Genomic DNA, 17,744 nt, shown 5'->3' with positions numbered 1-17,744 from the left:
TTTTTGTGACTCTTGCTGAATACTAAAACGGCCGTTGTGCTTGCACAACACCAGTTCATTAGACTTTTAAACAAAAAAAAACGTACTTCACTGTGAAATATTTCAGATGACTCAGTGCGATGAGGGTGCTACACAAATGCACGTGTTATTCACATTGTCATGGAACACGCGGCATATGGTCGACCTAGAATTTAGGGTATTAGTCGTAGAGGCCTACAGCACAGAAAAGGCCCTTCGGCCCGTCGAGTCTGCGCCGGTCAAACAAGTACCCTAACTATAATGGCAAATGGTAATGGCAAAAATAAAGGGAAAAGACGAGAGTCTTGATTGTTTTTATTTTTCAAAGGGCTGGAAAATCTCAGCAGGTCTGCCAGCCTCTGTGGAGAGGGAAACAGAGTTGGAGTCTAATAAGGACTTCGGATTTTCCAGTACTTTATTTTCCATTTCAGCTCTCCAGCATCCGGCTTTCATTTTAACCTTGATTCAAACACTTCCCTACATCCATCGCGATTTACGTTTTTCAGTTTGGTATTGGTAATAAAATGAACAGCTTTCGTTTAAACGCAAAGGAAGTCGAGCCTCCAAATCATGCTGCCTAAATACGGCCTTGATTACCACAGAGGAAGATATCAAAAGGCTCTTCGGGACCCCTGAAATGTTGCATCATCATTATTCTCCCGCTAACTTTTGTTAAATGTGCAGAAACCTGTCCGAATGATAGTGCACATTAACTCTGTTGCAGCATTGCTGATATACGGTTGCATCCTTCTGTTGGTCATTTCGTACAAGTATTTTAAAAGTGTGCTGCCGCGCTTTTGGAGCCACTCTGACCCCGGACGGCGTAACTCGACGGTACTGTCGGCGAAACGAGCGTATCCGAGTGGTCACCCAGAGAGAGAGAGCAACATGGAAGGCGAGCGGACTCCGCAGAAACAAACAGCTGGACCAATTTATTTAAACATTTTTTTATTATGGGGATGAGAAGCTGACCTGAGAATAACCCTGGTGGGTGGAGCAAGAACATTCTGTCATTTTATTACGTTGACCAGCCGGGACGTCTCTCTGTGCCTTTGCTGTAGCCTGACACATTGCGGAGATAGAAGTGATCCCAGTGGGCTATTGCAAAATAAATAGAGTACACCGAGATAAGTTGTTGACTTAACAAAATGTTGGCAAAAACGAGTTGCTGGATATCCATCCAGCTAAACTTGTGGGAGGAGTTGTTCTTCCTTGTGTTTTGTTTTAATACTGTCTTATTATTGCAACTTCTAATCCGAAGTTATTGAAAGCAAGTAACTTCTTTAAAAAAGAAAGAGTCCTGTTGCTTCTGGTCAAAACCTCCTGCATTTGCGAATAAGTCGGGCTCAGCAGAAGTTTCTAACCCCAAATGTGCTGCCCGTCCTTTTAAGGAGCATTGTACTTTTCAGGCACAATGTAATTGCATTTTCCGGGATAAAAGGGTTAGCAGAATGCCATAGAAAATAGTGACAGTTGTGCTTTGGTTTCAGAAGTTCACGGGAAACCTTTAGTTGCACTGGCTTCCTGCAAGGAGAGGAATTCAGAAGACTCGGTGTGTCCTGGAAGGGGGCGGGGAGGGGACTCTATGTGTAGGCATGGATGAGGAATGTTGGTTTGCGGGTCTGCACAGATGAAAGGCCCTTAGCTCCGTTGATTACAAAAAATGCTTTCAGAAAGACACAATAGCGATATAACCTCCACCATCCTCGGCCTGATGTTTCGCTGTGATATTTATTTATTTTTAAATCCTGATTCGTCGCGGAATAAAAGGAGAAGCAGTTTTTTTTTAAAAAAAAGGTTAATAATGACCTTATTCATTCAGTGAATGTTATACACCTGTACCTTTTAATGACAGTAAAGAATTTAGTCATCCTTGCACTCCCGGCTCCCATGTGACACGTTCGTGTAAAAAGCTCCGCCTTAAGACATGACTAAGGATGAAATGGTCCCATAATTAATTTTTAAATCTTGGAACGAATGGAGTTTAGTAGCTACCTACTGTAACATTTGGAGCTGTATGTCACAACTGCTCAGCAACTTTCCCTCTAATAACCCTTCGCTGTTTGTTGCACTTCGCGGCCCCTTTAAGAATGCAGCCCATCCCCTTTAAGATAGCGGCCCGTCCCCTTTAAGATAGCTGCACCGTCGAACAACTAAAAGGGGACGTTGCTTCCAGGTACGACTGATTTCAAAGCAGCTTGTTCATCGGTCAAACCCCTCGAATATATATAAATCACTGGAGATGTTTTTTTTTCCCCTCCTGCCTGATCTTTTTAAGTTAAATACATATCCTCAAAGTGAAAGCTTTAATTGAATGCTATTATTCATTTTTGTCAAAAGGGTTGTATTTGGAAGGCTTTTTTTCCCAACTCATTGTATGATGAAGTTAATCGTTGTGCTGTGTTAGATGCAGCCAGAAAAGAGGTCAGTTGAGACTAAATGCTTATTCTGTTTGCCTCTGGAGAATCACGGAAAAATCCGCTTTAATAAGGCTGGCCCTATACTGTGCGGAGCCGTACCCTATTGCTGAGTCAGATAGAGTAACGGTGACATGTCAGCAAGGGAACAAAAGTGAGGGTTGCTATGGGACTGCAGTGAATATTGTCAGCGTGGGTTTTTTTTTAATAGTAACTGGAGGAGTGGAGGCTGCAGTGGGATACTGGAAGATTAGTTGGTGTGAGCTGAGATTTTATAATGGTCAACCCTGTGATTTTCATTACCTCCAGTAAGGCTTACACCTACAGACTTTATTCACATATTTAAGTAAAGAAATCCCTTTCCTTTCCTCATGCTTCACTCATTATTAGTGAATTAATGGTGGAAGGGTCCTGCCAAAAGGGATCTACACTCTAGCAGCATTAGCACCCCAAATTGTCCTTTTTCCTTTAGCTACTCTTCCCTGTGGCGGGGTTGCTCTGATTAGCTAGTCCCATAATTTCTCCTTTTTATTCTTTCTTGTAAATGGTTCCCTCTGTAGATTCCACCACACACACACACACACCTGTACAGTCTGCACATTTGATTGAGCGAGTGGGCAGCCTCACCAGGTGAGCTGTGGCAGAGAGGTGTGCAAAGGTGACAAAACTCGCTCAGCCTAGTTTGCCACTGTCCCTTTAGGCAAGTGGATTCTTTCTACTTGCAGGCAGGTGTGATGAAGTGAGAACCCAACTCCCAAGATGTCGATTGTTTCTGCAATTTAAACCATGGGCATCACATTAGTTTAGCACCAGGAACGGTGACTATGTACAATTGAGAAGGGAAGGTGACATGTTATTGAGTTTTCCTTTCAAATAAGACCTTATTAAAGAAACTCATCTATGAGAAATTGTGTAAATAACTTTTGTGGGTTTAATTTCCTCTGCTACTCCTGATCTAGCATACAGATCAATGCATTTGAATGAATTATTTTAAACTCTTACAGTGGTGGAGGCAGAAGCTTTTGCAAATATATTGATGTGACTTTTACGGCCAGCAGTGAAGCAGCAGTGCTGACAACTGACCTTGAAGAAAGCTGCCCACAAAGATCTAGTGATCTCTAGGTCATGGATTTCCCCTTTCCTGACATCAGTTTGAATCTGATGCCATATCAAGGGGATCTCCAGGAATCCAACAGCAGTGATATCATCAACCAGGCTAAGCAGCCAATCATGTTGAAGAATTCTCACAGACAGCAAATCAGGAAGCACTATACACTGATTGCCCTTCCCATTCTAATCATTTACAGAGAGTGAAATAAAGATTGGGACATATACATAGAGTTAAGGTAGAAGCTTAGAAAATTTTGTTATTTTAAACTTTTGTGGAATTTCTTTATCATAATGGAGAAATTTGAAATCCCACCAACACAAAATGAACTATTTAGAGCCCGGGGTGGGGGTGGGGCATGCAGTTAACAGTAATAATGAAGTTAATTTGCTGTTTAAAAATCCAGTCACATCATATTCAGCAGTGCATGACCTTCTTCAAGAGGTTTTATGGTGAGACTAGCAGTCTAAAAGCAGAGAATCTTGTCAGTTCAAGTGACTTCTGAAGATTGCCAGGAGGAACTAGGAACCAGCGACAACAGCTCTGGATTTACTGGTTTAGTTGCACATGTGCGGACTCCAGAAGTTGTCAGTCAGTCTCAAAGTTGTAATGACAGTGAATTCTAAAAGTTTCATTGATATTACAGCTGTAAAATCCAGGCCAATTAATTGTGACTAAAGTTAGTGCCTGGAGAAGATTAAGTCCATTGGTTATTGGAATTGATTGACTTTTCATTATCCCATTGAATGGCTGAATGGGCTCGAGGGGCTAAATGGCCTCCTACTGTTCCTATATTCCTAAGGGTAGGCTGGGAAATTGGAGTCAATGTAAAATTTCAGCCAGAACTGAATGGAAGAGCAGGTTCAAGGGTCTCTATGAATTACCCCTGCTCTTCATGTTCTTATTATCAAATGATTTCTTACCTGTGTTCCATTCCACAATGTTCCCACTAATGTTAAGTATACTTCTTAACAATATTAGGTGCTTTGCATTCTGAAACGTGCTGTCAATGTGGAATTGTTCATTTGCTCTCCTCCAGTCCAGGTCAAGAAAAATGAGAGAGTGAATGAAGACAAATATTGCAGGACAAGAAGGTTATTCAAAAGTTGAATTTCTTCCACAACAGAGTCAGTTTGAATTCTCTGCATGGGCTCTGGCTCCTTTGACCAGGCCTTTCCCCCACTGCTGCTCCAATACGAGTCTGACTTAAGGTTGAAAAGCAGGTTTTCCACAGACTATTGCATCAGTCTACATAGTAAAGGTTCCTCCAAATGTGCTCGCTTGTTTGCATTTTTAAAACCTTTTCATTTCTGCCCCTTCACCACATAAGAGCTCCCCAGAAGGATTTTATGTGGATTTTTTTTTTGTAGACCTAGGCTGTAAACTTGTGCTGAAAACTGGAGTTGGAAGGTCAGTGGTTGTATAGCGGTGACCTCTGTTTGACCCTAAACTTTACATAAAGGGTAGGGGAGGAAAAGACAGAAGCTTTAAATGGAATGCTTTGCGCTGGTCTCCCTCAGCAGTATGAGTTACTGGTGATAAAAACTCCAGACATTCTCTTTTTTTTTGATGGCATACCACCACCACAGTTCATTTTCTTAACACAAGCCTTAAAATGGAGTTAGTAGCCTAGAAGGAATGGGGGGGTGGGGGGGGGGGAGGGGGGCGTTGGTTGAAGATTGTAAGCGAGTGGAACAAAGGGGAGATTCTTCACTAATTAGGTGAGGCAACAGATGCTCATATGAGCGACATTCCTTTATCAGCCACAATTATTTTGGCTTGAAAAGAGAAGAGAGTGCAGTGTTGGGTATTGTTTCCGGGAATGTCTAATTATCCCCCTCTCTAAAAGATGAAATGGAAATGCCCAGCTGTGGCAAAAAAACAGAAGGACATAAATCAAAAACCGCACCCCTGAGCTTGCACTCACAGCGGGTCAGCAGAGGTTGCAGGGGTTCAGTGTGGACGTTGAAGCAAATTGCAGGCTAGAGGAGAGGAGGGGGAGAGGGGGGAGAGGTGGGGGGAGTGGGTGAGAGGGTGGCGGGGGGAGGGGGGCCTCACACGTTATTCAGAGAATCTGCACATACACGCTCCATTCGTCGCTGTTTGAAGATGATACCACTTTAGCTTGATTTTTTTTAATTAATTGCGTCAATGTAACTTTTCTTTTTTGCTCCTTTTGCACAGGTTCATAAATGCCAGGAGAAGGATAGTCCAGCCTATGATTGACCAATCTAATCGAGCAGGCAAGTCCCCAATAGTAACTGTATTCAAGTCGCGCAGGCGAAAAGCATCCTCAAGCCATTCACTGGGAGAGCCATTACCTGGTAAATAAATTGACACTGAATGCTGGGAGTGACTGACTACTAAATTAAAATAGGACTTTACTGTCGTAACCAAACTAATCAGTTTACCATACGTGATATTTTCCAACTTTATAGACTTTTTTATTGTTAATAACTTACAGTTCTGATGCCCTGCTTTAAGGGCATTTTATTTTAAAAGATGAATCAGGCATTAATATTTATTTATTGATTGAATTTTAGTTTTTCTTCCCAGCTTTACTCTCTGCTCCTGTGACAATTTCCTGGTGCATGGCTTGGTGTGGATTTGCTGTAGACTTTGATTACCTGTCAGAGGGGGCCAGGAGGTTGGGATTGCTTGGGGAACACAGCAAGGTTCGAAGTTACTTTTAAGGTAGCGCTTGATGTGCCTAAGTCACTAATAGGTTCTTATCTAACTAACTGGTTCAGGCTTGGAGTTCAGGTGCGGTGGGACAAATGAGATTCTCTTTCATTACTAAACACCTTTGCAATATTTTTCACCTGTCATTTTTTATTTTAACAAACTATGTCTTGTTAATAAGGAACTTGGTTACTTCTCTCTTCAGCTAGAATTTGTTTGGCTTTACTATAGTATATAATGTTTGATTCTAATCTTTCGGGGTAAGGAAAGGAGTAAAAAAAAAGAGGTTCATGCATTGGAAATAAAGACAATTTTAATGTTTTAAAGTTGGAGCCAAACAAAATCTTGGCACTAACATTTTGCCATGGGATACTGGTGTAAGAATAATTAAGCTTGGTCTGAAATTCTTTTCTTCCCTGTTTTAGTGGAGGTGTGAAGCCATTTATTTGAAACCGTTAACGCCTGTACTGTTTAGTAGCGGAGACAGGAATCTCAAAGAAACATGTTAGCGTTTGTACACTGGTATTATGTGGCATAAGGGGACTGAAAATTCTATTGTTTATTTTTGACAATCCTTTCCGAATTATATTTAAATTGTTGTCCAAAGGGGAATAATTTTAAATGAAGAGCAACACTCTGAACGTTGCTCTCTGATAGTATTCAGCTATAACATTAACCAACCAATAGGCGTACCATGGTTGACTTGTTCATTTGGAGGGTAGCGGTTGAGAAAAGTGAGGGTATTCGTGGATCTCAAGGCTCTATGATTCCCCTCTTTAACTCATGAAGCACTGACTATAGCGGATGTATGATTCCGAGGAGTTTGGGCACTTGTTCCTATTTCATTCAGGTGCATGCCCAGTGTGTAAGTGTTTCCCCCACCCCCACCACACCCTTCTCCACTCTCATTGGGATGCATTGCAGCTAAGCCTGATGCTGTTTTTGGTCTACACCAGAGTGTCAGCTGTGGCTCAGTGGGCAGCACACTTGCCCCTGAGGCACAAGATTCTATGCTCAAGTCCCACTCCAGGTCTTGAGTACACAAGTCTATGCTGATGCTCCAGTGCAGTACTGAGGGAGTGCTACAATTTTGGAGGTGCTATCTTTCAGATGAGATGTTAAACTGCCTGCTCAGGTGAATGTAAAAGATCCAAGAAGAAAAGTCGAGTCCTGCCCAGTGTCCTGGCCAATGTTTCTTCCTCAATCAACTCACCAAAAAAATAGATAACCTGTTCATTATCGCATTGCTGTTTGTGTGAGTTTGCTGTGTGCTGTCACATTTTCTACATTACAGCAAAGACTACAGTTCAAGAAGTACTTCATTGACTGTAAAGTGCTTTGAGATGTCTGGTGGGTGTGAAAAGTGCGACATAAATGCAAGTCTCTCCTTTTTATTCACATTCACATCTGTGGCCTTTCCAAGAAGGTCATCACTGCTTTTAGGAATGGGAACCTTGTTCAATTTTCCCCTTCCCACCCCGGAGGTACTGAGGACATTGTGCTGTTCCTGCTACTAAGCCAACTGAAAAGAGAGAACATTTTGCCTTTCCATAGCACCTTTCACAAACTCAGAATGTCCCAAGTTGCTTTCTAGCCAATGAAGTTGAGTGTGGCCACTGTTATAATGTCAGTAAAATCCACCTAGCAAACCATAAGGTACTAAGGATCAAACCGGGGGGCCTTCTAAACTGCATGGCTCTGTTACAAACTGTTTCAGTCGACTGGACCATAAAGCATTCAGCAAAACAGATTTGTCAGTAGTATGGAAATGTTTTGTCTTAATTTTAGATATCCTTTGTAGCATTTGCCATTGGCAAGGCTAATAAATGGCCATGCTTATTCAACCCTTTAAATATTACATCCAAGTGAGCCATTGCCAAAGGAGTTTGAATTTATGAGTAAAGATGTATTACTGCAATTTCGTAGTGCCTTGGTGAGACCACACCTGAGTATTGTGTGCAGTTTTGGTCTCCTTACCTAAGGAAGGATATATTGGCCAAAGACTGAGTGCAACAAAGGTTCACCAAACTCAACCCTGGGACGGAGGGATTTTCCCATGAGGAAAGACTAACTAGACTGGGCCTTTATTTTCTGGAGTTTAGGAGAACGAAACGTGACCTCATTCAAACATACAAAATTCTTAGAGGGCTCGACATGGTAGATACAGGAAGGATGTTTCCCCTGGCTTGGGGGAGTAGGTGGGGGGGAGTGGGGTGGTGGTCTAGAACCAGGGGGCACAGTCTCAGAATAAGGGGTTGGCCATTTAGGACTTGAAGTCAAGTGGAATTTCTTTACCCAGAGGATGGTGAACCTTTGGAATTCTCTGCCATAGAGGGCTGCGGAGACTCAGTCATTGATTATGTTCAAGACTGAGATCGATAGATTTCTATATATTAAAAACATCCAGGGATGCGGAGATAGTGCAGGAAAATGGTGTTGAGGTAGATGATCAGCCATGATTTCAATGAATGGCAGAGCCGGCTCGAAGGGCTGAATGGCTGACTCCTGCTCCTATTTCTTATGCAGTTATGTTTTTACAACCATGGATCTCGCCTGTATATGGATATCTGTTTCTACTATCTTCATCTTAGCACTTTGTGTGGGGGAGGTATAAGGAATGGAAGATGATAAAGGATATTTTTAGTCCTTATTGTGTTCTGAGAATGAGCTATATTTTTCCCAACTTTTACTTCACTCGCTCATCAGATATAACACAATCTTCATCTGGTCTCCACTTTTTAAAAACAAAGTAGAAGAGCAGTCTACATGTGGAATTTTTAATGTGCGGGTAGAGAGGAAATCTTTAAGGGTGATTTTCTGGCCAGTATTTTTCCCCTTTCCCTCTCTCTTGAAGATTCCGGGGGATGATTTGCAGCTGCTGCTCATCCCAGATACATTGGGAAACAGGGCAGTTGGCTTTCTTGATTCAATTCATCCTCTGAGTGAAGAAATTTCTCCCATCTCAATCCTAAGTAGGACATCCCTTATCGTGAGGCTGTGACCCCTCTAGTTCTAGGTTCTCCAGCCAGGGAGACAGCCTCTCAATATCGACCCTGTCAAGTCCACTAAGAATTTTATATGTTTCAATGAGATCACCTCTCATTGTTCTAACTTATTGAAAATATCAGTCCTTTCTACTCAATCTCTCCTCATGGGACAGCCCTCACATCCCAGGAACCAGTCAAGTGAACCTTAGTACCAGATGTCCACAAAGGTTCCACACACATTTTCAAGTCCTCTACTGGCCAGTCAATGCCACCCTTGCCTGTCTCCCCCTTTATTACCTCTGTTCCTCTGGGTCCTGATTTTCATTCAGCTCCAGTAGAAGGCGCCAGTTTCTCCCCCACTGTGACCCACCTGCTCCACCAGTAGTGCTCTGTCTGCACACGCTCACTGAGCACTAACAGGTTGCATGACTTACTTAGGTGAAACCGTTCATGTGCCTGCTTCGGCCCAATTGCTGCAGCTCTGTGGCAGGCTAAGAACCTCAAATTTAAATCTCTCATGTTGTTTTCAAATCTCTCCCTGTCAGCATAACCTCCACCAGCCTTGCAATCCTCTGAGATCTCTGCATTCCTCCAATTCTGACCTCTTGCCTATCCCTGATTTTAATCACTGTGCCACTGGGGGCCATGCTTTAGGCCCCAAACTCTGGAATTCCCTCTCTAAGCCTCTCTTCCTCTTTACCTCCCTCTCCCTCCTTTAAGATGCTCCTTAAAACCTTTCTGTTAGACCAAGCTTTTGGTCACCTGTCCTCATAGCTCCACTTGTGGTTCGGTGTCAGGTTTTGTTTGATAATGAACGTGTGATGTTTTACTATGGTAAAGGTACTGTGTAAATGTATTTTACATCCCAACCACTCTCTGCTCAATGTGTGCTCCGGTTTGGACCCCGGCTCCTTGATGATGTCACATCCCACAGGCTTGTCCTTTGATAATCCCAACATATTGCCCAATCAGCACATGCTGACTAAGCTCAATTGGTTAGATGGATTGTGTGTGATGCAGAATGATACCAAAGGCATGGGTTCACTTCCTGAGGTAGTTCATGGAGGCCTGCCTCTCTGCCCTGCCTCTCTTTGTGGAGTGCTGCCCCTCAATCTATATGTAACCAATTGTGCCTTTCTCTAATGGAGAGGGGTGCCTGTGGTCCTTTGTGGAATCCCAATACCTTACAGAGTCTCTGAGTTGTAGCAAGCTTTAGATGCCACTGCACTGACCCTGTGCCCAAGCAGAAGTTAATGAAAAGCTATCAAAAACAGGAATCCTTGGTGATTTTTCTCTTTCCCGACCCTAAAGTTACTATTTCTGGAACTCCCACCACTACCCCAGCACCTGTCAAGCTAGCTGGGCAGTGATCAGTAATCCAGCCTGGTATCTGCTGTATGCCTTAATTATTCACTGCTTTTACCATCGAGGTTGTCAGCGGGGAGAGAAAAGGAAAGAGAGAAAAGGCAAGAGAAAAAAGAAGCCAAAAGGAAATGTTTACACAAATTTCAAAGATTTCGCCGTATTTTTGATTGTCACAAGGATTCAAATGAGGCCTGCAAATCCCTCCTGATGCATGCTCATGACGTTGCATTGTCAAGTATGAAGGAAAAAACATTTCACAGAATTTAAAGAAAAAGTGTCCTTTAGGGTGAGATTGCCTCTTTGTTTTTTCCAGCTTCTTTTTGGGCCCATTGCTCTTCTTGGGTTTCCTTGACAACATCAACTCTAAATGGACAGGCAGGCTGCTCATGTCCTCCCAGGCCACTGGGCCACGAATGAAACCAGATGCTATGATGTGTAAGATTATTGCCCAGGGTTTATTCCATCAGTTATCTCCTTTCTTGTGGAGTGTGGCTTAACATCTCTTCAGTGTAGCACCACTGAATTCAAGAGCTCAGTGTGTAGAGGGGGGAGGGGGGCTGGGTGGCTGCTGCCAACTGGTGTCCTAAATCTTTTGTTTTATGCTGAATGAGTCATTTTTCAAAACAGATATTTTGTAATGGCAAAATTGAAATCTGAGTTTCTTTTTCCAGACTACTCACCTTAAAAAGTGCCAACAATTTGACAATGAAGCAGGGTCCTTGCAGTTTTAAGAGCAGAAATCGGCAATAAGTGTACAAAGCTACAAAGCCAAGCTATTATATGGGTTCATTTTGAGACCATAGTTTGAACCTGCCCAGACTTAAAATGAAATATATTACCCTTCTTTAAATAGCAAAATAACCTGTACAGGAAGAGGCCAAAAAATCTGGTCCGTTTAGGGTGTGAAAATGCTCGTCTCCAGGTAAATTTGGGAGATATTTGTCACAGAAATGATGACAGTTTGGTTACCACCCCCCCCCGGCCAGTCTGACAATTTGCAACTCGGGCGGAGGCCCTGAGATGGCCGTTTCTTTTGCCTGATCTTTTCCATCATGACATTCTCAATCTTTGCTGACAGGCTCCCCCAAATTCTGACCAGTTTTAAGGACATCAGTGTTAAGCCACAAGGTGACCACACATGGTCCCCATAATGATATACCCCAAAGGTATCCCATCTCCTAGAAGTTGATTATCACTAGGAGGACCACGAATCGAGAGAGAACAATGGCTAATTAGAATTTGAAAGTGCCTGGATCTCATTTTCACCTTGGTCCAAACTTAGACAAAAGAACTGAATTCCCAGAGGTGAGGTGAGAGTGACTGTCCTTGACACCAAGGCCACATTTGACCGAGTGTGGCATTGAGGAGCCCTGACAAAACTGGAGTCAATGGGAATCGGGGGAGAAAATCTCTCCACTGGTTGGAGCCATACCCAGCAGAAAGGAAGATGGTTGTGATTGTTGGAAGTCAATCAACTCAGTCCCAGAACATCACTGCCGGAGTTCCTCAGGGTAGCGTCCAGGCCTGATCTTTTCTGCTGCTCCATCAATTATCTTCTCTGCATCACAAGGTCAGAAGTGGGGACGTTTGCTGATGATTTCATGGTGTTCAGTACCATTCGCGACACCTCAGACACTAAAGCAGTCTGTGCCCATGTGCAGCAAGATCTGGACAACATTCAGACTTTGGCACATAAGTGGCAACTAATATTCACACCACACAAGTGCCAGGCAATCACCATCTCCAACAAGAGAGAATCTAACCATTTCCTCTTGTCATTCAATGACATTAGCATCACCGAATCCCCACTATCAACATGCTGGGGGTTACTATTGACCAGAAACTGAACTGGACTAACCATATAAATACTGTGACTGCAAGAGAAAGAAAGAGGCTGGGAATTCCTGACTCCCCAGAACCTTCCCACCCATAAGGCTCCAGTCAAGATTGTGATAGGAAACTCTCCAGTGCAGCTCCAACGATACTCAAGAAGCTCAACACCATCCAGGACAAAGCAGCCCACTTGATTGGCACCCCATCCACCAGCATAAAGAATCACTCCCTCCACCACTGGCACACAGTGGGTCCACTGTGTGCCATGCACTAAGTGCACTGCAGCAACTCACCAACTGTCATACAGCACCTTCCAAATCCACGATCTCTACCACGTAGAAGGGCAAGGGCAGCAGAAACATGGGAACACCACCACCTGGAAGTTCCCTTCCAAGACACTCACCACCCTGACTTGGAACTATGTCTCCACTCCTTCACTGCTGCTGGGTCAAAATCCTGGAACTCCCTCTCTAACAGCAGTTTGTGTGTTCCTACACCACATGGACTGCAGTGGTTCAAGAAGGCAGCTCACTTTCACCTTCTCAAGGCCAGTTAGGGGTGGGTAATAAACACTGGCCTTGCCTGCAATGCTTATATCCCAAGGATGAATTATAAATAAAAGGCTTTGGCCTGACCAGCTCATGGACTCCCAATGGAGCTAGAGTGTACTGCTACTCAAGTGCCTCGGTAGTACTGCAAATGACTCAGGTTTCCGCGATTGTCCCTCATCCCAAACATTTGGGACCGTATCAGAGCCAGTGAAGTGGGCAGGTGTAATCCCACCCTGCTGCAACTCCAGTAGTGGCGCAGGACTTCCAGAGACTTTAGGCTAAGGTTCCTTATAGCTAAAAGTGAACATTACAAACATTGGCAAAAGAATGAATTTGGAATAGTGTTGTTTTAATGCTTTAGCTGAGGTGTTAATGGAAATGTTTGATCAGTGACATTCTGTTCACACAGTGAGTTACCATAGAATAGTACAGCAAATAAGGAGGCCATTCAGGCCATTAAGTCTGTGCTGGCTCTTTTGAAAATAACCCAGTTAGTCCCACTCACCTGCTCTTTCCCCATATCCCACCAATTTCTTTCTGCTTCAAGTATTTATCTAATTCCCTCTTGAAGGTTACTATTGAATCCATATCCATCACTCTATCAGCTAGCACACTGATATTATTAAAACATATAAGCTTCTGAGGGGGCTTGACAGGGTGGATGCTGAGAGGATGTTTCCCCCTCGAGTGGAGTCTAGAATGAGGGGGCACAGTTTCAAAATGAGAGTCATCCGTTTACGATGGAGATAATGAGGAATTTCTTCTCTGAGAGTCATTAGACTTTGTAATTCTCTTACTGGGAGAGCAGTGAAGACTGGATCATTGTCTAACTCAGCCTTGAATATATTCAGATTTTTGATCGAAAAGGGAGTCGAGGGTTATGGGGAGCAGACAGGAAAGTGGAGTTAAGGCCGTAATCAGATCAGCCATGAGATTATTGAATGGCGGAGCAGGCTCTATGGGCCGAATGGCCTACTCCTCCTATTTCTTATGATCTTACATTCCAAATCCTAACCACTCATTGCATAAAAAGTGTTTCCTCATATAGTTTCTGGGCTATTTTGCCAATCACTTTAAATCTGTGTCGTCTCATTGAACCTTCAGCCACTGGAAACAGTTTCTCTTTATTTTCTCTATCTGGACCCTTCATGATTTTAAACACCTTTAACAAATCTCCCCTTAGCCTTCCCCGCTCCAAAAAAGAACAATGGCCGGGAGTTTCCGGTCCTGCGGAGAGTCAATGGGCTTTTGGTTGAAGGCTGCGTCTGCTGCGGCAGGCTCTGCCACGGCCGAGCTGAAAAATTGCAACCGATGATTCCAATTACCAGCACAGGCACATTGTGCCAAATGGTGGCCCTCTGTATTGTACCATTCAGTGATTCAATGAGATTTGATGCAGAGCTGTTCATCAATGACTTTGACATTATTCTAAGGCACAGTAGACACTTTCCATAATGCTTTGTTTCTGGGTGCTGTGATGGAGATGTTTACAGCAAAGAATGCTTGCCGATTTGACCTAATCGGCTCTGATCCTTGAGCCAGATCTTCTCCCTGGGAAGGATCCGACTAGACAGAGACTATGGCTGATCACAAGAGGAAGGGAACCCTGTCCTGTCCGATCTATCTTTGGGTTAATAAACTGGCTGTTAGATTGTTTGTGCCGAAGTCCAAAAGGCGACAGAGAAGAGACAATACCAGTCAGCGTGATTACAAGGAACCTCTCATTATGAGCTGCTTGAAACAGCACCAGGAAAGGTTCTCTTTCTTATGTCAAAATTGTGGAGGCAGCCCAAGTTCAAAACTTATTACTGATAATCTAGGATTCCCATTAGAGTTGAACTAAGTTTTATTGAGGTTCTGAAGCTCTGAAGAAGAGTCATACAGATTCAAAACGTTAACTCTGTTTCTCTCTCCATAGATGCTGTCAGACCTGCTGGGCTTTTCCAGCTTTTCTGTTTTTATTTATTGGGGTTCATGTGTTATAATTTTCAACTTCACACTAGGGATTCATGAGCCAGGGGGGTGGGGGTCAATACAAGAATAATCTGAAATTCTTACAATCAGTTGTAATTTAGAGCTTAAATGTGCCTGTGCCTTTGTGATGTAGCAGTGTGCATAATTAACTTTCGTAATCTTCATACTTGCAGGCAGGCAATTCTTTACACTTTGCCTATGTTTCTCACTAAAGGGTTGTCAGAGAAGATAGTCATAGCTGGTTCTCAGAGTCAAGAAACCTATCGATTTGAGATTATGCATGAAGTTGAATTTCTTTTGAACAAGTAAATAAAAGGCAATATTTTACTGAGTCAGTATGACCCCTTGATTGCCATCTGGAAGATCACAAATTTTGAATCACAGGACTCAGTGAGAGTCCGGTTGCAGCTGCGGTTGGATGAATTTTCTGAACTACGAGCGAGGCTACGTTCTGAAGATGCTATTGTGTCTCGGGGCTGGAAAGACTGACATAGATCATCTTGTGCAAGTTGACTGATTTCTCAAACTGGGTGGTCATCAAATGCAACTGACAACATCTGTTGAAAATGTTTTTGTTTTTATTTATATGCCCTTGGGATATGGGTGTCACTGGGATGGGCAGCGTTTATTGCCCACTCCTGGTTCCCCTTGAGAAGATGGTGGTGAGCCTCCTGCAACTGCTGCGAAGGTTCTCTCGCTGTGTTGATGGGCAGGAAATTCCAGCATTTTGCCAATGAACGAACTGTCAACATATGTGCAAGTCAGGATGGTGTGTCAAGGGGAATGTGAAAGGTCTGGTTGGGAACTTGCAGGTGGTGGTGTTCCTATTTGCCTGCTGTCCTTGTTCACCTAGGTGGTAGGGGTTGTGAGTCTGGAAGAAATTGTTGAAGGAGCCTTAGTGAGTTGCTGCATCTTGTAGATGGTACACACAGCTGCCATTGTGTGTAGGTGGTGGAGGGAGTGAATGTTGAAGGTGGTGGATGTGGTGCCAATCAAGTGGGCTGTTTCGTCCGGCTGGTGTTGAGCTTCTGGAGTGTTGTTGGAGCTGCACCCATCAGGCAAGCAGAGAGAATTCCTGTGTGCAGTTCAGACCACTGCCCCTTCCAGGCTAGAAAAGGTGAAGTGATGAAAATATGGGGGAGATAAATATAAAAAGATAGTTAGTGAAACTTACAAAAAACAACACCTCAGCACTTCTTCAAGTTCCAATTTTTGAAAATTATATATTCTTCCATGGGATGTGAGGCCAGTATTTGTTACCCATCCCTATTTGCCTTTGAGAAGGAGGTGGTGAGCACCTTGCAAAAATTCATCAAGGATACTTTGATTAGCAAAATAAATGCAACATAAGTTAAACCAATACGAGTCATTACCATAATTTTGATGAAAGAAGCCATTTAGGTCTAAAATCACTCAACTAGGATGATTTCCCTCCCTAACAGCACTGTGGGTGTACCTACACCACATGCAGCGGTTCAAGAAGGCAGCCCACCTTCTCAAGGGGACAATTAGGGATGGGCAACAAATGCTGGCCTAGCCAGCGAAGCCCACATCCCATGAAAGAATATTTAAAAATAAAATTCCACCACTTGGCTAAAAATTTGCACCTGTACACATAGATGATATTTTAAAAAGTTTTCATATGTTACTCTTACCTCTGGAGTTGAGTCTAAGATTATTTTTTCAGAAGTGGTAGCCATTTGTGGATTGAACATACTGGAGATCCAAAGGAATATTTGATATCATGCTAAGTATGTCGTTCTCCAAATGGTGATATCCACAGGTCAACTTGCAACTCTCTCCCTCTTTGGCATATAGTAAAGAGCCAACAAGGTGACATAAGAAAGAAGAGGGTCCTCAAAGGTGAACATCCTACAAGAGAGCTGAGACACTCGGATGCAATTCAATAGGGGCAGGCACATACTTTCCTCAGTGGCTTTACCAACTGCAGGACCTAATTTATAGTGTGGAGAACACTATTCAAAGAATGATGACCAACACACACTTAGTAAACGCACTATTTGTTTGAATTACAAAAATACATTTGTTGTTTGGCAACAGGACCAGACTGGCTCTTATTGTGACCCTTGGTGCAATATTATTGCTAAATGATACTATGAAAATTGATGAAGTTGATTATTCCTTCAGTTTTTAGCAAGCCAAGTGTAAACAAGCACAGCGCCCTTAAAGAAATCCAATATGAAGGAAGAACAAGATATGGCATTTGAAATGTGTATATCAAAAAAGACCCACTTCTTCCTACGTACCACTAGAAGAGACTACCTCTAAGGCATTTTTCATGCTGTGATAGATTTTCATTATGTTTTGGAATAGCTGATTGAACTGACAGACATTCAGTGAATTGTTTTCTGAATGTAGTTTTGCATGTTTTGCACATCTGTTGCATTATTGCAGGCTGATGTATATCCAGAGATGAATGAGACACTGCACACTGTCAGCACAGTCACATATTATCACATTGCCGATAGTCTTTAACCTGCTTAATCAAGGAGATGAACAATTTTTCTGTCCTAGAGATTTGACCTTAATGCAGCAGTTTGACTGCAGTGTTCTGAAGCAGTCGTGCCAAATTACTTGCACTGCTATATGGAATAACCTCTGCCATGTCTAGGCCTCCTGTCAGTAACTTCGGCCACAATAATCCACTCTTTACAGATTGGAGCGCAACGTCAGTCACCACCTTTTATATTGAAATATAATGACCCCAATTTTCCCCTTTCTGCATGCAAGCATTTCCAAAGCTGGGCACTACGCTTCAATTTGTGCATGGTCACAGATTGACATTTTT

The 17,744-nt window shown here is 43.0% G+C and overlaps 1 protein-coding gene across 8 annotated transcripts in view; it reads left to right on the top strand.

The window, feature by feature from the left end:
- The window catches only part of meis1a (Meis homeobox 1 a), a 223,435-nt gene that overhangs the window by 178,228 nt on the left and 27,463 nt on the right, over nt 1-17,744 (top strand). For 4 of the 8 annotated variants that reach the window (XM_041212834.1, XM_041212817.1, XM_041212826.1 and 1 more), the window contains one exon: nt 5,728-5,867. In XM_041212834.1, coding sequence (XP_041068768.1) covers nt 5,728-5,867 — 140 coding nt within the window. The remainder of the gene's footprint in view (nt 1-5,727; nt 5,868-17,744) is intronic. The other 4 variants (XM_041212845.1, XM_041212855.1, XM_041212872.1 and 1 more) reach the window with 1 other exon arrangement.

The sequence above is a fragment of the Carcharodon carcharias genome, chromosome 2, assembly GCF_017639515.1.
Source record: "Carcharodon carcharias isolate sCarCar2 chromosome 2, sCarCar2.pri, whole genome shotgun sequence".
Taxonomy (NCBI): Eukaryota; Metazoa; Chordata; class Chondrichthyes; order Lamniformes; family Lamnidae; genus Carcharodon; species Carcharodon carcharias.
Note: the sequence above shows the minus strand (reverse complement) of the source record. Positions and strands in the feature narration are given on the sequence as shown.